This window comes from Melospiza melodia, chromosome 1, assembly GCF_035770615.1.
Source record: "Melospiza melodia melodia isolate bMelMel2 chromosome 1, bMelMel2.pri, whole genome shotgun sequence".
Lineage (NCBI taxonomy): Eukaryota > Metazoa > Chordata > Aves > Passeriformes > Passerellidae > Melospiza > Melospiza melodia.
In genome coordinates, this window is record NC_086194.1 from 139,347,482 (window position 1) to 139,372,081 (window position 24,600).

Sequence of the window (24,600 nt, forward strand, 5' to 3'; positions counted from 1 at the left end):
TGGTCTTAGCTGCATAAATAAAACCATGGTTTTTATAGGGATGCTGTATAAATAGAACTTCCAGCCATCAGCAAGGCAAACTCCTCAAAGACCTTTAGAGGAAAACTTCACTTAAAAGTACTTGAAATGATAATTGAATATTCCTTGCCTCCAGAAGTGATAATGGATAAACTTGGTTAGAGGGCAGCATTTGAAAAGGTATCTATCACATAGTTTTGGCAGTTTTATTTGGTTCAGCAGGTTATTCCTGGTGTTGGTAATTCTTTTCTTGACTGAGGAAACATATGATACAGAAAACAGAACATAGTATCCCACTGGCTATGGCAGACAGTAAAGCTTTATTAATATTAAAATAGTTTTATAGTTTTATTTCTTGTTGGAGAGCTATAATTGTTGTGTTTGTTACTGTGAATTTGATCTAACTGTTGACACCTGAATATACTAACACAATGAAGTATTACAGATGAGGGGCATTCAGGTGATCTTAAATGAAAAGAAAAGTAGGGGTTGCCATGTTGTGGTTTAATTGCAACTGGCAGCTGAGCACAGCCACTCATTCACTCTGCACCAGCAGGGTGGGGCAGAGAACTGAAAGAGTGAAAGTGAAAAAACTCATGGGCTGAAATAAAACCAGTTTAATAATTGAAAAAAGAAAGTAATGAAAAGGAAAATAACAAAGAGAAAGAAGCAAAACTGAAGAAGGACTAGTGATGCAAATGTGAAACAATTGCTCACCACCAGCTGTTGCCCGGGTCCTTGAGCAGCAGATCCCCCCAGCCTCCCTCCTAGGCTTGCTGCTGAGCATGATGCCATATGGAATGGAATGTCCCTGTGCTCTGGGGTCAGCTGTCCCAGCCATGTCCCCTCCCAACTCCTTGTGTGTCCCCCGTCCCCTCCTTGGCAGGTGAGAAGCAGGAAATGTGGGTGAGCAGTAACTGAAATATCCCTGTGTTATCAGCACTGCTTCCTGCACAAATCCAAACCACAGCTCCATACCAGCCCCATACCAGCTGCTATGAAGAAAATTAAGTACCCCAGCCAAGCCCAGCACTTTCTGTAATAACAATTTAGGTGCTGAAATGGATGGTTGCTGATATTACTGGCTTGCTCTGCTTTAAAGCACTGTAATTTCCTGTGAATTAAATCAGATAGGACTTGTTCCTTGGTAGTTATGAAGTATATTTTATAGTTCTAGCAGTAATGTTGAGGCTCAGACTGAATAAAATTGCAGTTATTTCTCAACATTACATACATGGAAATGTTTTTGTAGAAATGCATTTAAAAATGTGACATTTAAAACCAATCATTGTCAGTGTGATTATTTGTGGTTAATGGAATGTGAAATAGCAAATAGATACAACAAATACAGAATAAACAAAAGTAAAAAACAGTTAAAAGGAAGATATATCTCTTATTCTGTCAGAAGAATTCAGAAGAAGTTTGCATGAAATTAGGTTGAATGTATGTTAACGGGAGTGATTTTGCTCTGCTAGGCTCTCTCAGAGTAAGTTTTTGAAATGGGTTGTTTCCAAATATCCTCCAGATCATTACCCATAATTTTTATCTCAGTGCTTTTCTGGTGGAAAAAAGTTATTTCTAACAAAATTAATTTTAAAACATCTTTTGACACTGGATTCTCACTCCTTTTCTCCTTTTTTTTGGTACTGAATTTCAGTGGCATGTGTGAAATTACTGAATTAATCTTTCCTCTAACTTGTTAGTTGCTTTTTATCTTTTTCTTGGTTTTCTACAATTAATTCAATGGTAATTAGGCATAAAATAAAAGGCAAGAGCAAGTAGCTGAAACAAACTATTTCTTCTTCTGTATTCTATTCTGCTTTATAACTCCTTTTCTGAAGTTTGAAATGGTACATTATTTTTTTAATGGCACTCACACTTACCTTATGTGCAAAATTAGGAGAAAAGGAACTTGCAGGTTGGAGAAGAACTTCCCATGCAGATTTTGGTTAATGGTTGGACTCTGCAGGCTGTTTCAGAATAGCATAGGAGATATTTAATCAGGTATTGGGTCCTTTGGTTCTGAATATCAGGCTGACACCTGTTTGCCATTTCTTCCCTGTCACAGTTTTCCTGGCTCACGAGGATAGAACAAATCAGAATGTATCTTGAGCCAGGCCAAACAAACCACCCTGCAATAAATCAGGACTGATCTAAGAAAGAGTCTTGAATTTCCTCTCTTCCCTTTTACTCCTTGCTACTGATTTTGCATAGATCATGAGATGCAGAAATGCTTTTAGAGAAGCAGTATGAAATAATAATAGTACACACACTCGCTCCCAGTTGTAACCTTTTCATTAGTTGTGTGATTTTGTGGAATTCACTGCTCTGTGGAGGGTGGTGAAAGTGAATGCAGAGATGGGCTGCTGGGATAGAGGATGTTTAATATAAAGTACTTTGAGATGCATTTTGGGAACAGCTAACAGCTTGCATAGCATTATATTTTATTATATTTTAAGAGTGCAGCTGCAATGAGACCTGAGCTGCAATGAGTAATCTCAGAAAAGTACTAATGTGTTTTGGGTCTACTGAGGTGGAAAGAAAAATGATTATTATTTTTATCATATGGTCAGATTCCCTCTAGTTATGTAGGAGCAAACAAATTTTTCATGAGCTAAACAAACAGCTTGTTGCTTTCATTTGGGAAGTATGTTTTCTATTGTGTGGTAAACAAAGCTTAAAATATCAGAATAATTTAGTAGCTCACATGTCAAAGGAGATTTCCTTGGAAACATACAAAACAAATATGTACAATATTCAAATAAATTCAGCTTATGTTTGGTTTTTTTGTTGTAATGGGAAGAAAAACTGTAAGGATGAGAGGAAAACTATCCAAATACCAGTTTATTTTTCTATGCTTTTCATCCAACTACTCATACAGAGAAGGTGTTTATTTCAGCTGTTGTGTAATTACTGGTTGTATGGTTAATTCTTTTTTTATTGCTTGTGTCTAATAAAAACCCAGACGTAGCTTTTGCTTTGTATTGATGCAGAATAGTAAATAATGATATTTAATGGTGTTAAACTTTCAGGTGACTATGGCTTGAGTTTGCCTCTTGGAGAAGAATATGAACGAAAAAAGCATAAACTCAAAGAGGAACTTCGACAAGATTACCGGCGATATCTTTCTCAGGTAAAGTGTCTTGTCTGGTTGCTTGCCTTTAGTGAGTCTCTTAAAGTTCTTCTCTCTATTAATTGAATGTAGATTATTATATGTAGAAAAATTTTTAAGGAGGCATTCATTATGAGCAATGGCTGAATTTGAAGACTTGAGTGAAAGAAATTTCAAAATGTTTTGTTTATGTATTTTAGGCTTCTACAGATCTCACGGCCATGTGACTACATATTATTTAGTTCACTACTTTCTATTTTACTTATTGGTTTTTGCTTCTTCCTTGTTTTTTTTTCTTAAGAATTTAAAAGCTGTTACTTCCTGAAGTACTTATGTATTCTATGGTCTCTAATTGGGGTAAGAAGTACTTACTGTGACTCCATTTGACAGCTTCTTTTCAATTTTAGAAAGAAAAACCTTTGATGTTCTGCATAACATGATTTACTAAATGTCACAAATTTAAAATTAAAATGGTATGTATGAAATATCGTCATCTTGGGAATATTCTGGAGATGCTCTGCATGAATCAGAAAAAAATAAGGAACCAAATAATTTCTGTTTTATGAAAATACTATTTACCAGTGTCTTTAGTTCTTAAAATGAATGAATGGATTTGCCTTAAGAAAGGAAGTGTCTTTTATTAAGTCAAATATTTTTGACTCAAAGACTCCTTTTGAATAGTATCTTTTCCCTGATTTTTAGGGAATTTCACAGGCAAAAAGAAAGGTAGGGTGCCTTTAATATTATTTTCTTTTCTTTAAAATTAGTTGCTTTTTGCTTTGTTTGAAAACTTTATGCTCTTGGAATTTAAAAAATCATTACTTTATTTGTGCTTTGTGCATTTATGCATGCTGTGGTGATTAGCTGTGACTAACAGCATTGCTTGCTTTGTGCAAAATGATTACTTACATATATTTTCCATTCATTAGTTTTTAAAACACTTGCTGATTTCCTTTTCCCTATGCAGTTGCCATTGTTGCTGTCTAATGCTGGCTCTACAATAGTTTTTACTTTAGTAGACATTTGCTTCAAGGATTATTCGTTATGTAGGTAGTAAGAGTTTGGGGATTTTTTTCTTGGTATACATATTTTATACAGCTAGAATAAAATAGTGACTTCTATAAATATTAAATATATCATCACAACCAGAGTCAGGGCTTTTTTCTTCCCTGTCTCCACTGGCCAGAATGCAAGAATGCAAACAAGCATTATGAGGAAAAAAAATAACACCTCTGGTGTTATTTTTACAAGCTTTGTTTAATTCATTTTAATTAAAATTTAAATTTTTTTTTATATTCTTATGTATCTATAATTTTGAGATTGAATGCTGTCCATCCAAATTGTTCAGATTGAGCAACATCAGTGAAGGACCAGGAGGTAATGTGGTAGAAACAGTCTGCTGTTTTTTTCTAGGGTTTTGAATAACATGCATATGATACAAATTTTCTATATTAGCATGCTCTAGAATTCTTAAATGGCAATAGCAACTGTCTTCTTAACCTCTAACCAAAATCATCCTTATATAATTTTTGTTTCTTGTTTAATTTAAAACTCCAGATTATTTTCAAAGTTAGAATATCCTGTTAAAACTTAATGTTTCATAATTATCACCAAAGCACCCAAATAATATAATTTTTACAGTAATTTCCAATGTTTTATTCTCAACTGGACTTTATGGGTTACAAGGCCTTTTTGTTTGTGTGTTTGGTCTAGTACATGTTATCTATATTAAATTGGTAAGGACTGAGGAAGAACTAAGATAGCAATCTATAATTTCTTTTTCCCACCTAAAGAAAACTGGTGAAACTTTTTGCAGTTTTCAGTGATTTTTTTTGTTAATAACTTGCTTAGTCTTTCTTATGTAGAAAAATGCAGCTTCCATATCAGATTCTGATTTTGGAAAAGATATTTGCAAGATCAGAGGTGTTCTCTAGAGATGTCTTCAAAAAATGCATGCAAAGAATTACTTAATAACGAGGATTACAATTGATTTACTTTTTCTAATAGAAATAACTTGGTTTTCCATATAAATCTAGTTGTCTTGGTGCTTAAATATCTTTGCATGATTATTAAGTTCCTTAAATCTTTTAATGTCTAGTTTGAAATCTCATTTATAAGGATGTAGGTTTGTACTGGAGCAGATAGAGCTCTTACTTCTTGACATGCCTCTAAGCATTCAGGCACATTGCAACATAGATAAGGAAAGGAAGCAATGCTGGTGAAATACTTTGATGAAATACTGTATCTCACCCTCTTCAGCTCCTGACACACAAATAGATGACCTTTTTATTAATCAGATTTATAAAACATATGATTGACTGGAAATGGCCTGGGTATACTTTTAAAAAAGGAGTGATTTTAAAAAAGGAGGACAAATCCTCTAGACCTGCACTCTAACAGCCTGCATCAGCCCTGGTATTTGGTTTGAAGAGCTGGTCCTTTGACTTGCTGCACAGCCCAAGCTGCAGCCCAGGGATCTGTGTGGAAGAACAACATACTGGTTTGATGGGAAGTCTGCTCTGGAAGTGGCTGATTTCCATAAGAAATGACAAGATTTGGTGGTGGGTCATTATCCTGGGAAATTTGGGCACTGCTGGTGAGGAAAACACTGTTGAGATAGAGGTGTGCTTCTGTTAGCATGAATTCCATCTGTCCAAATAACAGGTAGACATATGTTTTCTGCTGTTACAAAAAATAATTTTTTATCTTGAGTAAGGAAGTGTCTTGGAAGATTCCTTTTATTTTTGTACAGACGCTTATGCTACAGAAGAACTGAGTGGAGTTTCTTTGAATAAAAATAGTTTTTTTAAATATGGAGACTAATTTACATAATACTGGAAATAGTTCAACATGGGAGAAGTGAAAAACACTTTCAAACTCAAGCTTAAAACTTGTCAAAGACATTTACTTCCTGCATTCCTTGACTTCACTTCATTTATGTGTTCCAAGAACATCCTACATTTTCAGAATGTGAAAGTTGTCTTCAGTCTTTATTTCATCAAATTACTTCAGAAAATATAATACCTAATAACTCTTTAATTAGTTAAGATTTGGTATTTTAAAATGTATTGATTGTTTTTATATTTTTTGTTTAATGTAGAAAAATTATCTGACTACTGATGAAGTAGATCCAAATACTCAGGGATTATCTCTTCCTATTGATGAGCGAAGATCTGCCAAGGTAAATATATGAAGGAAATTACTTAAAATGGAGTATAACTTGAAAATGTGCCTAGATGTTAAAACTATCACAGAAAAAATATTTCCACTTAAGTTTTTTTGTTTGGTTGGGTTTTTTCTTTGTTTTTTCTTACATAATTGAATGTTTTTGGAGGTGGTAAATAGTACTAATTCTCAGAAAAGTCTGTTCCTTCAATTTTTAAAAAAAATTTTGATCCTAGGTTACCTGTATTCATAAGCTTTAGGTATTTGGTTTTTATTATGTAGATCTAATTGTATACTGATACTAGTTGGAGGTTTGCTACCTCTGATCACACTTTTTGAGCACTTGATCTGTTCAAAACCTCTAGTGGTTGCTCTTGGGTTTTGTTCAGTAATCACTATTGATCTAATCTCCTGCCCTCATGCTGTTGGCCTTATAGTCCCAGTTTCTTTCTTGTGTTTGCTTGTAAATTGATCCATGAAGTTGAATCAGCAGAAACATGATAATTTATCAACAATTTATTAATAATTTTTTTGTGACAAATACTACTCTTTGGTTGTTAAGATTGGTCATAGCACTGCAGAGATTCAAGGCAATAAGATAACCTGTGTTGCTGGAGGAGGACCAGACATTTGCACTTTTGGAGGACTTGTTGGTTCTTTATTTTGTTTTTAACCTTTGTTGCCTTCAAGTTGCACTGTTGGTCAGTGTTTGGGGCTGTGCTGTCACTGCAGTATGGTGCAAGAATTCTGCTGTGGCATGGGTTTGCCTTGCCCTTGTACTTAAATTTTCTGCCGCTCTGGTGCTCTTGGTTTGGCTGTAGGAGGAGCCAGGTGAGAACTCAAAGTGAAAATTGCTTTTATGAAAAAGCCCTAAACTCCAAGTTATACAAGTGTAAAAAGGAGGCAGCAAGAATGAAACACCCAGGAAGGGGGAAAGGACTCCTCAGGGGCAGCATGCACAGGCACTGAGTTTGTGTTAGCTTCAGGTTCTCATGAACTTTGGATTAACCTTTGCAAGTATGTGTGCTGAAACAGTGAAAAAGAAAGTATGTTTGATTAATTCTGTGGAAATTAATTATGTATTTGTACTGGAAACATGTCTTATCATTGATAGGTTTATATCATATCAGCTCTGTGCAGGTGTGTTGTATCCTTTCTAGCCAATTTGCTGCTCTTGCAGAACCTAAAAGCTGCCAGGAGATGTCACACTGTGCCCTGTTAATCAGTTGGCCTCTGGGCAGAATATTGAGAGGTTAACATTTGCATTTGAGTTTGCTTTATTAGGTCAAATGTGCATCACATAGCATATTGAATTTTCTGCTGAGTGTTTTGCCATCTGTTAAAGACAGGACAGCTTTCATGGCTGTCTACATGCTTTATATTGTCACTGTTAGAAAAACTATAAAAAACTTATTTTTTTGGGTTTTTTTCCAAGAAAAAAAGAAACAGTTTTGGAGAGGATTAGTCTAATCTGTGAAATTTCTAGTAATCTGGTATTTATGTGGTGGTTGAGATATAAATTATTTTTATTTGAAATTTGTTCATGAGAAAGTAAATTTATGTGTGATGCTCAGATTTTGTAAATACTTTTGCTTTATTATTGGAAAATGCTGCAGTGGAAGAGAGCCTTATTTATAATACTGTAGTACAATTCTCTTTTTCTTTTATATGATTGTTGGAATGAGCTAGTATAAGAGACACCCCATGCTCTAAATGGGCAAGTCAAGAAATAATACAAATTAAAATTTGCTTTATCTGGAGACTTTTGTATTTTGTATTATATTATCAGGCTGTTGATGTACAATTCATGTATATTTTTAGACCTGAGAAAGATGATTATAAATGTTATCACGTTGCAAAAGTAGCTAGGACAACAAGCACAGGTCCTGTTTTCCTTGATTTTCCTTGCATTCTTCACACTTTTGACTTTTTGCAGTCCGTTTAACTGCTTGAATTTGACAGTTCAAATTGTAACTGATACATCTTGTCTACACTTGTATTTGTTATCCTGTTTTAATTGTGAGGGGGGAAGTCACAACTAATGTTAAAGAAAGAAATTGTGTGTTTGGAAATCAGCTGTAAATACATTCAGATTGGAAATTAGAAGGTGATTCCTAATTGTTGGAATGAGGCTTTGGTAAATTTTGGAATAGGCTTAACAGGAGGAAACCTGTCTGGTTTTAAAGATGGCCCTTGATACACAAAAGTGTCTCTGAGGATTAGACTTTGTGCCCAAGAAGCTGACTTCTACTTACAGATTTCAGATTAAGAGAAAGTGCTATGCTAAGAGAAAATGACCTAAAACCTCAAAGTAATTCAAGCCTTTCTTGTACATCACAAAGAATTGGGGGGGGGGGGGGGGGGGGCAAACACGCAGTTTGCATTTATTCATTTAGTACTGCAGTTCTATGAAGTTAAAAGCTACTAAAAATGCAAAATTATGATGCCCTTTTCAATGCCTATTTTAGGAGAGATTACGGCTTGAAAGAAACAAGGAGTACAATCAATATCTCAGGGATAAAGAAGAATGGAATGAAAGGCTAAGGAAATTAGGGAAGAAAAACAGAGAGGTAATACAATTTTATAGTTTTATCATTGACTCACATACAAAGTCAGACAAAATACATAAATAATATTGTTCAATTAGGCTGCATTTTTATTAATGCATCTAAGCAAGTCCTTGTTACAGCTCACATGGTGCAGTTTCTGGTTCCTGCTTCCATCATGTCTGTCTGCTAGAAGGATGCTTTCATTTGCATTATTCTGAAGCAAATGCTTTCATTATTCTGATGCTTTCTGTGTCTGAAGCAAATCCCCGGTTTGTTTTTGATGATAAAAGTGATATCCAAAAAAAACTATCTGCTTGAACAAAATACTGAACTCCACATAGTGTTCCTTAGCTTTTGTTAGTAGATGCTGTTTTCCTCTGCCATGTAGAAAGCCAGCAAGTGTAGCAGCCATATAGAATATGGAGCTGTACATTTGTGAATAAAAATCAAAAAGTGTTTACTGCTGAATGTGAACTAGACATAGTCTAGTTTAGATCTGAGCTGAGGCCTTTGATTTGTGTGGCAGCAAGCAGCTAGGAACACACACACACACACACACACACACAGACCCTCCTCTGTTGGAAGGGGGCGAAAATCCGAAGAGTGAAAGTGAGAAACAGTGTGGATTGAGTTAAAGACAGTTTAATAGGTAAATTAATTAAAAGCTGCTCACACAAGCAAAACAAAGCACACCAAGGAATTCATTCACTTCCCCTGGGCAAGCAGGTGTTCAGCCATCGTTAGGAGAGCTGGGCTCTGTCACATGCAGCTGTGACTTGGCAAGACAAATGCCATACTCAGAATGTCCCCCTTCCTTTATGGTGAGCATGACCCCCTAGAGAGTGGAATATCCCTTTGGTCAGTTGGGATCAGCCATCCTGGTTGTGTCCCCTCCCAACTTCCCGTGTACCTCAGCCTCCTTGCAGGTGGGGCAGTGTAAGAAGCAGAGAAGCCCTTGAACTGTGTTAGTGCTATTCAGTAGGAATTAAATTATCCCTGTCTTAACACCACTGTTTTCAGCACAAATCTAAAACATAGTCTCCTACAAGCTACTATGAAGAAATTCATCCCAACCAAAACTAGTGCAACAGCCAGTGGGATTTTTAGGTCTGATTAACATTGTTCTGAGACTCTTTGTTTTAGTAATCTGGAAGCAATAGATTGATCTGTGAAATCTTCTTAACTTTAAAGTTTTGTCTAGAATAAGTAAATTTCCTTTTTAAAATACTTTTGTTTAGTGATGGACTGTAATAATTTGGGACTCTGATCTAGTGAAAACTATTAGAAGATTTAGAAGAAAGGTTTAAGAAGTCCTTACACTTCTTTTTAATATGAAAATTCTAAAATGTACAGTAGTGTGAAAAGTTTGTCATTCTATAAAAGACCTTGTATTTGTACCCAAAGCAGCTGGAAGTTTGTCTTCCTTACAACAGTTGGCAAGTGCAAATCCACCTGTATTTGTAATTTCTGTCTAGAAGAATGTTTCTTGTCTATCTCTAGAAAGATTGTTTTCTCATGAGACACATTTTTTCCTTCAAGTGCTCTTGAGTTTCATATAGTTGAAAACTGTTTTAATTTGTGAAGGCATCTATAAGGCAGCATTCAGGCTTTTTTCAGATGTTGGAATTCAATTTCATTCTTACTTCCTTCTTCAAGGTTTTGAGGTGCTACACAACAGTGATCCTAGGAAATGCTGGCAAAAGTGTAGCTTATTTTTGTGCAACTGAATCTAAAAATCTCTAAAATTTTTCTACATGTTTGGGCACTCACATTTCCTAAGCTGACTTACTTAATGAAATCTATCAAAGGTTTTTCTTTTTGCTTTATTTGTCATCCACTTGGACCTTAAAGTTGCATTTTTATTGTTCTGGTTAGAAACAATTTTACTATCAGAAAAGAACAAACAGGAAGAAAATGGTTAGGATTTGTTTGGGTTATGCCATCTCTGAGGGGTATTTAACTTGGAATGAGAGCTAAATTATATATGTGATGTCCAAAATTTGATCCAACAGTTTAGATAGTCATAAGATAAATCCAACTCTGAGTAGTGTTATCTTCACAGTTTAGATTAGGGTGGTCAGGCTTTATTTGGTGGAGTTTTGAAAGGATGGAGAATCCACAGTCCTGGACAACTCATTCCACTGCTTTAACTGCTTGATCTGAACTTCTGTCCCTCTGTATCCCATTGGAATTTTCCTTTGCTGCAACTGTGGCTGTTGGTTGTTTGAAAACCATGAATACTGGTATTTCTGTAACTACCTTTTACACAGGGACTGCAATTACTAGTTTCCTGTACACACCCTCCTTAATATTTTTCCTTAATCTTTTTTGGGCTGAATAAACCCAACTCTGTCAGCTTCTCCTTTAATAGCTCAGATACCATCTCAGTAGGCACCCTCTTGCACTTTCTGCAGGTCATCAGCAGGGACTGGGCACACTACAGCAGAACCTAAATATTGGATAAATACTGAGCAGAGGAGGATCACTTGCCTTGACCTGCACAGATCCTGCAGCCCAGGGTGTGGTTGGCAGTCACCACTGCAGGCATGCTCTGCTGCCTCATGCACAGCTGCTTGCCCATGATTAACCCAGGCCTTTTTCTGCAGAGCTGCTCTCTAGGTGCTCAGGGCCCAGCCTGTCCTGGTGCATGGCACTCTTCTGTCTCAGATGCAGAGGTTTGCCTTGGCATTTGTTGATTTTCATGAGCTTTTTGTCAGCATGTTTCTCCAGTTTGTCAAAAACCTTCTGAGTGGCAGCCATATCCTCTAGGATATTGATCCTTCTTCCCAGTTTGGTGTCATTTACAACCTTAATTTATTTTTCATTAAATATTGTAAAGTATGAGTTAGTGTTGTCTTTATTCTATACTGGAATGAATAGATCAAAGATTAGTACACAGAAATACTCCAGGGTTTATGCAGAACCATTGTGTTTTTAAGGACTGTGTATTGAACACTAGTCCAGAGTGTCAGAGGGTTGTTTTTTATTTGCTTAACTATCCTGTCGCAGACATATTTTATGCAAAATCTTTTCATTAAGATCTTTTCTCTTGAAAAGCTTGAAATGTAAACAATAATTATCTGTTGCTGTAAAATGTAACAAGGGCATCTTTGATTGGTTTCATGTAGTAGTTCTTAATTAATAGATAATTACAGTCTAGCTGTCTCAGACACTCTAGTCAGTCACAAGATTTTATTATCATTCCTTTCTATTCCTTGCTAACCTTCTGATGAAATCCTTTCTTCTATTCTTTTAGTAGAGTTTTAGTATATAATTTTTTAATGCAATATATATAATAAAATAATAAATCAACCTTCTAAAGCATAAAGTCAAGATTCTCCTTCTCTTCCCTTGTCCTGAGACCCCTGTGAACACCACCACACTATCCTTTCTCATAATGACATTTCCTGAGGAGTAAGAAATAGATTAAGAAATGCTCAGGTTAAAAGGTTGTGCTTGTAGGTAAGAGCTATTACAGACTTGCCTGAATCTGGATAGAAGGAAGATACCTAGTCTCTTGATGAAGTAAAGTTTGAAGTGTTTTTTTGATTCTTTGCACCTCAAAAACTGAAGGTCAGATTGGAGTTCATAAAAGATCTGTCCAGTATTGATAGCCTTTCTTCTGAAAGACATTAGATAAAAGGAAGACTACATGTTTTTCCCCAAGAAAAATGAATAAGACCCTAGATTTTAAGCACTTGAAGTATTTTCCTTGCTCACCTCTTGCCTTTCTTCTTGTTTTGGGTATATTTGAAGAAATACAAAACTAAGGTTTTACTCAGTGTGATTTCTTTATATTCAACTCTCAATATTGTTTCCATTAAACAGAATGAGATGCACAGGAATAAAGCACCTATTGCTGTTACCAGGCTCCAGCCAGAATTACATGCAGAAGTCCAGCCCTGTAATCCAGGTGCAAAACCTCCCAAGAAGGATGCTTTTACTTCCACAGAACGTTGTGAAGAGCTGCTAAATAAGAGATGGATGGAGGAAGACAGGTACCACAGGTTAGATGATGAGGCTGAATTGAGAAGTTGACTATTAAATAAAAGATTTGATGAGGATTTGGATGTTCCCAATCAAAGACATCATGGATTTACTAGCCAATCTGTAATTCCTACTAGGAAGCATCACAGAATTGATGAAGATGGTGATTTTGGTAGAAGATACTACAGAGTGGACTATGATCCTGAGACAGATGCAGAAATGGACCCTAGATTTAGATCTGAAAGCACCTATGACAGAAAAACTCCCCGGGGTTTTTATGCTGAAAGGTATTCTTAAATTCTGTTATCTCTATTCTGCTATTCTGTTTTCTCCTTTATTTCTGTAGTGCTTGCTGATGGCCATGGTTTACTCCCTTTTAATATTAGGGAAGATTCCCATGCGAGAGCAGGATTTTTGTAAGTACTTTTATACTTACAAAAAGGACCTTTGCAATAATGTATAGAAAAAGTGTTGAAGAATTGGATCATTTGCTAAGACTATACATGTATTAAGAGGCATTTTATATATCACAGGAAACCAAGGATACTACAGAAATTACCCCAGAAGCAGCAGTGCACAATTCATTTTTATGAAGAGGGCTTTGCCAGAAAATATATTTGAAAGCAAACCCCTGCACTGAGAACCCAATGTTACCTCTTTTTCCTTAGTCTGTAATAGTTACAGCAAGTCAATATTCAGTTCAGATTCCAAAATTGGTTTGAGCTTCGATTTTTGGAATGTGTGACTATGTGTAAAAAATGTGAAAGTCTATTTTTTAAAAATCCTCTTTTTTCCTCCATGTCTTGCTAAATGACAGGCTTGAAACATCTGTGTAGTTGAACCAAATCCTGATGGTTTTAATAGGTGCTAATCTCTGTAATAACTGCACAGTTTGAATTAGCATTTATGAAAGCCCAAACCAAACAAAAGAGGGTGTCTTATATAAATCATTCAGGGGGAAAACTGATACTATGTACTGTTCAGTATTAAATTGTCTTTACTGTGTTAACTGATACATCAGTTGGGTTACTTTGACATAAATTGTTAATCTTTCTCTTCTAGTTTACTCATTTAAAAGAAAAAAAAAAAGTATAACCTTCCTAGTCATCCAGGGTTTGGCATTCTGGCCACCTTTAGGTATTCCATTGCAAGAACTGGTTGCTTTTAAAACCAGATGGCTTGTGGTGTGAAACAGCACCAAACTTGACATTTGTTTATACAGCTAAATAAAGCAGTAAATTTATTGTAAATAAATTTTCAAATGATATTTTAAAAGTGTTAATTTGTTCCCTTTCCGGGTCTTGGGAACATGAGTGTTGTAGTTATTTTTATTTCTGTTAAGCCTGTTGCCAGAATTATTTTCCTGCAATTGCTTCAGTGAAGGAACCACCAGTGTTCTTCCTTTGCAAGGCAAAATAAACACTTTTTCTTTTTTCTAGAATTAACACTTAACAATGACAAATTGTACCATTCTCAACAGTGTTGAATATTACTATTATGTTTTGTTGTTAGTGGCTGGTGGATGGTTTAAATGATCTTTTGAATCATTGTTTACAGGGATAATTTTCTGGATAGTATGCAAGTTAATAACTGGGGGGAGGGGAAATGTTCTTCTACTAGAAAAGCGTTTTCTGAATTCAGTGAACTCCTATTCCTTTTCCAGTTTCAAACGTCAAGAGAGTTAGAATAATTTTTCTCCAAAAAAAGCTCTTGATATTCTTTCTCAGCCTTTAAAAAAAGTGATCGTAAAGGAAGTAAGTCTGTGGAAAAAATGAAATGTCTGGAAGTAGTTGGGAGAGGCAGACTCTAATAAATGTGTTATTGCTAAGTTTCAGACTGTGTGTTCTGGTGTGCTTCTAAAAAGCATGTTTTTATTCATTCAGTGTTTCTGAAAAAGACTAGCAAATGGAAACAGTGGTTAAATAGATGAGAGGAATAAGATTGTCTGTTTTCTGCTGAGATTCAGAGAAGAGACTGCAAACTTCAAAATTTCTTCCATTCTGTTGTTTATTACTTGTAGAAATGAGTAAATGAGGTTTTAGGATAGAGTGGACTTGTCCTATAGCTTTTCAGAAATAAAAATAGTTAGAAGCTTAACTTGGTGTCTAATAAAGACAATCAAAATATTTTTGAAACTAACAGCAGTATTTATTCTGTGTTAGTTAATACTCAGAAGGATGAGTGTCCTCTTTTTATTAGGTAGCTGTTTGCCACTGTCTAATGCAGTTGGACACACAGTCTATTTAAATAAAAGTAATAATTTGATAATGTTTCAGGGTTTGCTTTGTTTTGCAAAGAATTTATACAGAACTATATAAATAAAATATCAGCAAGTATGGTGTTTGAACTAACAGTAGATATCATATTGAATATTAGTAGACTAGTTTTTAGTTATTCCAGAAATCATGGTGCTTATAAATATCTGTGACTAATATATCACCAGGCAATCCATGAGTTATTTGGAGATACCTCTGAAGCTGCTTCATCTCCAGTTTTCTTTTAAAAGAGAATAGAGAGGACACTCTTATCTTGGCTGTTGACAGACTTGGTGCATCTTCTTAAATGAAGCTGCTGTACCATTACCTGAATTCCCTGAACAAGATTGTTTGGGGGTTTTTGTGTATATTTTCTACTAATGAATTATTATTGAAAATTAATTTTCAGTATTTCTTTATTAAATGTGTTTTTTAATCTAGAACTTCCTTCTCCTTTGAAAGGAGCTCCACTTAACCTCCTATGAAGTAAATTCATTCTCTTCAAGGAGGAACTTACCTGTTAGTGACAGCTCAGCCTCTGAACAGTTAGCATTTTTTTTTCTACATTTCAGGCAAAGTCAACTTTTCCCAAACACACTTGAGATTCCCAAATTCAAAAGGAGGCATATTTTTATTTGCTCTACTGAAATTCTTAGGTTTTATATGGGGTTTATTAGTTTGGAGAGGCAGATATTCATAACAGGACTTTTCAGAAGGGTTTCTGTTTTGATGGAGGCACAAGGTCTGTGACATATTTCAACAAGCAGAAATGGTGACTGGGAAGTGAGAAGAATTGCAAAATGTTTTAGCTCTCAGGAGTGGAATGCTTTAGTCCATCCCCAGCTGTCAGGTCTGTCCTGTAAACAGGCGACAGCAGCTTCTTGGTTGAATTGGGCCAGCATGTCTGGGCCTGCCTGCTAAGCTGGCTACTTTTTACAAAAAAAGATTACCTCTTAAATTTCAAGGTTTGTTTTTTGCTTCCTCCCTGCATCCTGTCATTACACTGGAGACTTGGCTTTCTGTTTTCTAGCTGTGTTTCAGCTTTATGTGCCCAGCCTTGTAAGGAGTAGATTGATTGCTGTCATCAAGATGAACTTCATTGTGAAAGATCACTTTATGACAAAAGGATAAATGTTCTTTCATGTTGTTTTGGTGGGTTGTTAACATGCCAGATCAATGTTTAATAACCAGCATGCATCCTTTTGCCTTTGATTATTGGCTTCTATTTAAATTAGAGATTGACAGAGCTGTGGTTATTTTTATGTAAAAAAATGAGTTTTTTTCCCCATGTTTACCTAGTTTATGGTTTTTTTTTTTTTTTTGTTTGTGTAACCAGAAGTTCATGGCTCTGTCCAGCTCTGGAGAAAGTATAATTTTGATAGCATTTGTTGAGTACTTTGTTTTTCATTGAATACCTATTTTTGCCCTATTTTGTCATGATAAGTTGAAGTCCTCCTTATAAAGCCGTTATTTTGCAAGTCAAGAAAAGTTTACAAATTCTCCTACCCCTGATCTTTTCTGGAACAGATCTCTTGTGTCTATACAATATTTGGCATCTCTGAAGTTACTTGGAGTTTCTATTATATGATTTCACTTCTTATGTAGATGACTCAAATTTTAGCTCCTGAATTTTTGTGTCCATGGTGTTGCCAGTCTTTTGCCGTGAACAAAAGTCACCTCACCCTTTTAAAGTCTATCAGGTGTGTAGTGAAGTGTAGATTGCCATTGAAGCAGCTTTTCATATCTGAATTGGCTGTTTCACCAGACTTAGCTAAATAGCTGTGTGCCAAAACCTGTTGAAGACTTTGCTGGCTCCTGGGGATTGAGAGTAGCAAGATCTGTTTCAATTAATGCGGTGTGAGTGTCAAAAGCCCTTTAGCTTTCAAAACTCTTAACCAGGCTCATTAGATAAGGGCTGCAGGAAAGCAGGCTTGGGAATTCACATTCCAGACAGAGAGCTGCCCTGACAGTGCTAGCAAAGTGAATTATTTCTAGAATATTTTGTGATATTTTCAGGACTGGTTCTGCTGTCCAGTGTGCATTCAGGCAGCAAATGCATTTGCACAAAACTGCTGAACCTTCCATTTCAGATTGGTTGTTTCTGGGCAAGCATAGCTGAGTATTTTCTATTTCTTTAAGGCCCTATCTGAATGGAATGGTAAGAGATGCACCTGCAGATTATGAAGATGAATTAAAGGAGAGAGCACGTGTGTGGCCGCTGTCAAGAACTGGAGATTCTAGGTGTGGTATATCGTGTACTTTTCTGATAATTGCACTGCAAAATCATGGTGAGATGAAAATGCTGAGTTCAAATCCCAAAACATTGTCTGAAATGCCTGATAGTTTTTCTTGCAACTAGAATATAGTATAACAAGACATGTTTCCTCTGAAATGGGCATTGAAACTTGCATGCCAGTTTTCTTTTTGAATTAATAGAGCACTTATTCTCCAACAGAGGACTTTTATTGAGTCAAATACTGTGGAATTCTGTTTTCATAGTAGTTTTAAAATTTTTTTTCTTCATCTTTTTTTTTTGCACACCCTGAAATGATCTAAGTGGGTGAGGTAGAAGCGGAACCCTTGTAAAGTCCTTACATAAACTCTTGACTGGCACCATTCAGTCTGTCAGCATGGCTGAAGTGCTCAACAGAGGCAGTTTTTTTGATGGCTTCAGAAACCACAGGCAAATGGGAATTGAGAGAAGTGTCTTTTTGCCAAACAGTTTCTTTTTTTTGCTTGGGATATTTCTTTGGATTGTAGAAAAACTGTTTGTCACAAATGTGTCACATAGTGATGCAAGTGAGTCTGTCATGATTCCCGCAGACTGTGTAGGAAATTCTTGAGTTTGATCACCCCATTTTCTTTTTTGTCTTTGCCAGAAATCAGATGCAGATTAGTTCTTCAGCTAGTGAACAGGCCAAGTCTGCAGGTGAAAGGCGATATGCAACAGGCCTTGTTCTTGGTATGTATAAAAACCTCACTAATAGTTAGCCTTTCATTGCATATGTGTCTTGGTTTGAAAAGACAGGTATCTGCTAAGGCAGGCAGGAGCCTTTCCTCAACTGGTAAATGTAAACTCCCTCCCTCCAAATTGTTATAAATTTGAAATTAAGGGGAGCGCTCAGGCAAAGATATGGGAGCAAGAATGACAGTTCTTTATTAGGGAAGAAAATAAAAATGAAATAAACAATGCAGTAATACAAAACAACACTGACAGAGTCAGAATACAACCTGACACTGTTGGTCAGGGTGTTGGTAGCAGTCCAATTGAATGGTGGCTGCAGTCCTCCTGGAGTGTCAGGTGTGGCTCTCTTGGAGCAGGCATCCTGTAGAAGGGTGGAGTTTTCCTCTGAAGATCCAATGGTGGTGTAGATGGGCCTGGTCTTCCTCTTGAAATCCAGTGAAAAGGCAGCTGCTCTCTGGGAATCCAGTGGAAAGGCTGTCCTGGTGTCCCAAAATCTTGGATTATATCCAGTTAGGAATGCTTGGCTCCTCCCTCTGGACAGAGCTTCTCACAATGGAATGCTCTAATTTTTATCAGTCACACTCAGTGGCTCAGTAACAGAAGATGTCTCCTGAAGGGAGGATCGGTTTGTGGAAGAGATAAAGAAAACTGCCCAATTAACAGAAGATAACTGCCACACCTCTGACAGATGGCAAATAGAATAGACACATTACCTTGCAATCTAGGACAATATGTTATTTTTCCACGTGAATAGTTAAAAACTAGAAAAATGAGCATTTGTTTTTCCTTCTGCTAGTTGTCTCCAAGACTGGTAAATAAGTGTTATTTACATAGAGAAGCTAAAGCAAAACATAGTCCTTTTCTCCCTTAATGTAACTTACTAATTAATGTTTGACTTACTAATTAATTTTGAAGAGCCCAAGTTTCTTCTTAGATTTTATTAACATTTTAAGGCCCAGATAAGTGATTAAATTATTTTACAAATTGAAGTATGGGAGAAATCTTAACCTCTGTATTGTTAAAGACACAGGTTTACAGTGAATTTTAATTGCAGAAATATGAAAAATGGCACTGTGAAAAATGATTCTGGTTATCTCTCCTGTAGCCAGAAAATTTAACAGGAAACATTAGTATTGAGTGTAACAGAGAGAAATACTGGTGAAGACATAGCATTCTTAGCTGAATTCAGGAAAGTGTAAGGCAAGAATAAAAGAACTCTAGTAGTGCTTTGGATGGGAGCTTTTGAAGGCAAGCTAGCTTTGAATTATGGCAAAATAGATTAACAGTTGTCAGAATAATTTCTGTTAATTTTTTTCATTTGAATTGACCCGATCTTCAAAGCTATATGTAGCAGGTCAGTTTTTTGGAACTGTTTAAAGGCAGCATTAAACCAGGGGTGTCATAGGGGTCACTCTCTGGCCTGCCCAGTCATCTCATTTGAAGTAACTTGAGGATGCAGAGGTGTGAATTTGTACTCCTAGCAGTCCTGGTTAGAAGAGTATTGTAAACTATACTGTGTAAAGATTAAGTAAATTAAAACTGGAATTTTTTCAAAATGGGAAGTGATTTCACACTCTCCCTAACTCACAAACCATGAGGTTATCTTGCACATTCTGGTCACTTTGTAATCCCAGCACAACAGGGACTACAAATCACAAATTTGATTTTTAAATTAAAAAATCAGTTAGTCATGCATCAGGTTTTGTTGCTGTTCCTTATTTGGCTTTTGTTTTAGATTCTTTCCAGCTCCCTTATCTTTATTATTCAGATCTACTTCACCATAAGTCCAGTCAGTTTGTGTACAGTTGTGTACAGTTTGTGTAAGAGTCTTTGTGTCTGATAGTCGTACAATGCAGAAGATGCTGCTGATGTTTTTTGGAGTTTGTTTTTAAAATAAAAGAAGACCTCTGCACTTACTGGGGGGGAATCACCACAAACTAAAAGTTTTTTGTGTTCCTTAAAATCTATGTGAGCTGTTATCACCATTTCCACATCTGTCGGTACTTTGCTGTTTCTTAGTAGTCATGGGAACCATCCTAAAAGTGGAGCAATTTACTTTCCTCCCCATGGGTTTGACTCCCTTCAGTTTTAATGTTCAGTTTTATGCAGAGCAGTGCCTCATAATTTTGGAGTGCTGTAGTGTATCTTCCTTAGGTGAACATTAGATTAAAAGAAAAAAATTAGTTTACTTCTTTTAGTTGCTGTTGTACCAAATAGCTTTGAAATTTATAGCTTCCTTTTCCTATAAATTAGGAAAATTTATATTTTCCTACCAAAACCAGGAAAAATAGTAATGAAAATAATATTGAAAATTTTAGTAGTTTTGATCATCATACTCCAAACAAATTGTCTATTAAGACTAGATTTTTTTTTTTTTTTTTTTTTAGTGGTAGAGATACAGTGTTTGTACAGTGTGCTGTGTTTCAGTTTCTAAATTGGCTGAAAGGCAATGTTTTTGTCCAGTACTTTAGTGTACTTTGTGGAACATTTACACAAATGTGTGGTCATTTCCATTAGGTGGTCAGGACCGAGAACTTCTTCAGAGGAGAAAGGAGAAATACAGACAAGAACTGATGGAACAGATGGCTGAGCAGCAGCGGAACAAGAGACGGTAATGGAAAGTTACTGTCTTTTTAAAAGATAATGGCTGAAATGTAAAGGCATTCCATTAATTCAGTGTAGTAAGAAGCAATTTCATAACTAAGGGATTCCAGGCAGCTGAGTAATATTGCATTTAATTAAACTCATTGTCATGAGAGCTTTAGTTTTTAATGAACATATTCACAAGCTTTCAGTGGAACGAAGAAAACCCAGATACTTTTTCATTTTTACAACTGATTTTTTTAGTTTCTTAAGGGTAAAGAAGCTTTAACTAAAGTAATCTTTTTTTGGTGGTACAGAATTTCCTAAATAGTTGGCAAAGTTGAAAATTATTTTGGTTTTGCCCTCCAATTTTGGAAAGTAACCTTTCATTTTTAAAGCATTTGATCATCTGGCTTATGCAGAATAATAAAATATTAATTCTTCTTTACCTATTAGTCACTGTCTACTGAATTATATCTGAATACATAAAAACACACAGCAATATTAGAGAAGGGATGAGGAATTAAAAATTTGTTACTATTGACTCATTGTGACAAAAATTATACTATGCAGAACAAGCCTGAGCCCAGAAATTTCAAAACAGTTATTTATTGCTGCACTTTTAAATAATTAATTTCAGTGTGTTTAATGTTAACTTCTTGAATGTGAATAAAAACCAATTTTTTAGGAATGTCCTGAAAAGTTGTAGTAAATAAGAATTGTGGTGGTTTCTCCTTTTATGGTAGTTGGATTTTTACTAGGTAAAATGGGTGGTAGCCAGATACTTCTTGAGAATTTTCTGTATTTACAAATATTATATAATTTCTTTCCCTGATTGCAGAAGAATTCAAGTGGAATCATTGTCTTCTGTTTTCCTGTATTTTTGGAGTTCTTTTAAATACAAAGTTGTGAATTTGTGCTTTGAAAGAATTAATATAGTCGTTATTGCTTTCTGATTTGATTCTTTTTTTTTTACAAAAACAAAACAGTGAGAAGGAACTTGAGCTCTCAGTTGCTGCCTCTGGAGTTCAAGACCCAGAAAAGCAGGTAAGAAATTTGGATTTTCTTTCATCTATATAGCCTATTCTTTTTTTCTCACATGCACACTGTGGTTGCTTAGTCACATAACTCTGTGGAGTTTCTATAAAATGATAAATGTTGGGCTATTTAATAGGGCATCAGTGTAGAACAAAACTGAAGCCCAGGATGATGAGGCTGTGTCATGGTTTAACCCCAGCCAGCAGCCAAGCCTCACGAGCAGCTGCTTGCCCACTTCCCCACCAGTGGGACTGGGGAAAGAAAGAATAGGAAGAGAAAAAGCTGGAAATCTCAAGGGTTGAGATGAAGACAGTTTAACAAGGAAAGCAAAAGCTGCACACACCAGCAAAACAAAGCGAGGAATTAATTCAGAGCTATCCATGGACAGGCAGGTGTTCAGCCATCACATGTCTTGGGAAGACAAACCATCCCTCCAAACATCCTCCCCTTCCTCCTTCTTCCCCCACTTTATATACTGAGTGTGATATCCTACGGTCTGGAATATCCCTTTGGTCAGCTGGGGTTGCCTGTCCCAGCTGTGTCACCTCCCAGCCCCCCCAGCCATGCCCAGGCTCCTCACCAGCGTGGCAGCAGAAAAAGCAGAAAGGCCTTGGCTCTGTGTAAGCCCTGCTCAGCAATAAAAAAAGCACCTCTATATTATCAACCCCACGTTCAGCACAAATGCAAAACACAGCCCCACCCCCCTTCACTGTGGAAAAAATTAACTCTTCCCCAGGCAGAAACATCTCAGGCTGTAAGTCATTAAACATACTTTCAGCATCAGAGGAAAATATTTTCATGGAAATTATTGAGCATTTTCTTTTTCTGTGTCCAAATAGAAATTTGTACCAACAGTGGGTAACATGGAAAGAATTACTTGGTGTCCAGTGGTAGCCTCTTAAATGCACACTGTAGTAACCTTTCTTTGGGAATGCAAAGTATGCTGTAGAAAGCTTTCTCTCAATTAAAAAAAAAAAAAGGTTGTTTTGCATATGAGTTGATCTCATTCCAACAGTTTTTAATTTAAAAATTTGTAATTTTTGTAAGTGATCCAATATACTGCTTAGGATTACAAGCATTTTTATAGGATTTTGTAAAAAGCAAGTTGTTTGGTGTTGTTTGTAAGACTTAATTCAGAGCTACTACTGTCTCCACTTCCTTAGTAAGGTGATGATTACATGAAGAATTTTGATTAGCATGCATCCAGGAGCAGGTTGTCAGCACTAGTAACATTATTAGGAGACTGATAGTCTTGCAGAGACTGACAGAACTTGTGTGATTTGCATGTACTTGCTATGTGCCCAAAGCCATTGAAGCTTGGGTATGGTGGAGATGTGCTGTTTAGGATGTAGGGTGGTAACTTTCAAGCAAGAATAGACTAGTTATTAAGTTAACTGGTTACTGGTTTAAATTATCACCAGTGCTCTTTTTGGGGAATGCTTTGACACAGATTGAAACTTGTGCCTTTTTTGGAGGGTTCAGCAGAAGGGAAAGAAGGTCCTCTTTGCTAGAAAATGAAGGTGGATGAATAGCTAGCTGTAAGATGCTACTAGTCAGATCCTTGTGGGTCCCTTCCAACTCTGAATATTCTGTGAAACCATTTCTTTCTTTCTGTGAAACTTGGGAGACAGGAGACTGAGAATGCAGACAGACAAGCAATGAAGCTGAGTCAAAATTCTTACTCCTAAATGGGGAGGAAAAACACCTGTCTGGTTGCATGTTCCCGCCTTCACTGCCTAAAGTGTCTGTCATGCTTGTTTGGTCCCTGTTTCAAGCTCTTTCAGCTCGGTTATCTGGCAAAAATCTGAATCTTTTTTGCTGCTTTAGTTGGTATAAAGGGGTCAGCTGGCTGATCAGGGATTCACATGGTGAAAGGGAGAGGAATAGAGGGTACAGCTGGGAGGCAGGCAGGGAGGGAGGCCGAACTGAGCAGAGGATGCTGGCTCTCCTGGCTCAGCAGGCTGCAAGGTCAATGTAAACAGTTCTGTGTAATCAAAGCTGACTATGCAGAAGCATGCTGTGCTGCAGCACTCAATACACCATACACAGCTCAGTCAGAGTCTGCAAAGTGCCTGTTGTAGGAACAAAATCCTATCCAGAGCAAGTACACAGCATGCATAGTGTTTTAAAAGCACTAATTTAGCTGAAAGCCTTCAATTAAGTTGAATTGCTACATTCATTAGGCATCAGTCACTGTTAGCCTTAAATTGCCTCTCAGGGAGAGATTCTAATTAGGTGCATTTCTTGATTAATTACAGGTTGGTTAAATAGCAATGCCTGATTAAGAATCTATAAATGGAGATTGTTGTATGTGCTGCTTGTTTAAACTGAAACAATCCCCAGGATGAACTGAGTACTGAAGTCACATCTGAAATCAGCAGTAGAGCTGAAATCCGGGGCACTTTGGGAATGCTTTCATGTTAAAGTTGTTAGTGAGAAAGGCTGTTTTAAATGTTCTGCAGCTCAAGACATTGGATTTGAAAAGACAAAAAGTCTGTAGACTGCTTTATAAAATTCAATTGCTTTAGCTAGTATCTGTTATCCAATTCTGTGTTCACATCTAGAAATTTGAAATTAAATACTAAAAGCAAATATTTATGTCTAGTAGATTTTGAGAATTTGTGTCTAAACACTGTATTCCTTGATTGGTGAGTACTAACTGCCTTGTATACACTGTCTTGCAGCTAAAAGATGAGGAGGTAAAGATTTAATATTTTCTTGAAATATTTCCTTATTGTAGGGTATATGGTCTTCTGGTGGATATTAATATGTAGCTGGTTTCGGGTATTACTTTCTCCCAATGCATGTTAGTTGAAGAACTTCAATATTAGGACCAATAAATTCAGAACAAAATCTCTTTTACTTATACAGTGTATAATTTTTTTTCCATTCTTCTATTCTATTGCCTTATTGAAACAAACATTAGAA

General features: G+C 36.2%; 1 protein-coding gene across 7 annotated transcripts in view; it reads left to right on the top strand.

Annotated features, from left to right (window-relative positions):
- CSPP1 (centrosome and spindle pole associated protein 1) overlaps positions 1–24,600 on the top strand; it is a 62,400-nt gene that overhangs the window by 5,958 nt on the left and 31,842 nt on the right. For 2 of the 7 annotated variants that reach the window (XM_063169814.1, XM_063169847.1), the window contains exons 4-12: positions 3,051–3,151; positions 6,231–6,311; positions 8,764–8,865; positions 12,673–12,851; positions 12,969–13,118; positions 17,226–17,327; positions 17,966–18,048; positions 20,569–20,662; positions 21,624–21,681. In XM_063169814.1, the coding sequence (XP_063025884.1) occupies positions 3,051–3,151; positions 6,231–6,311; positions 8,764–8,865; positions 12,673–12,851; positions 12,969–13,118; positions 17,226–17,327; positions 17,966–18,048; positions 20,569–20,662; positions 21,624–21,681 (950 nt within the window). Of the gene's footprint in view, positions 1–3,050; positions 3,152–3,832; positions 3,857–6,230; positions 6,312–8,763; positions 8,866–12,672; positions 12,852–12,968; positions 13,119–17,225; positions 17,328–17,965; positions 18,049–20,568; positions 20,663–21,623; positions 21,682–24,600 lie in introns of all 7 variants that reach the window. The other 5 variants (XM_063169797.1, XM_063169806.1, XM_063169822.1 and 2 more) reach the window with 5 other exon arrangements.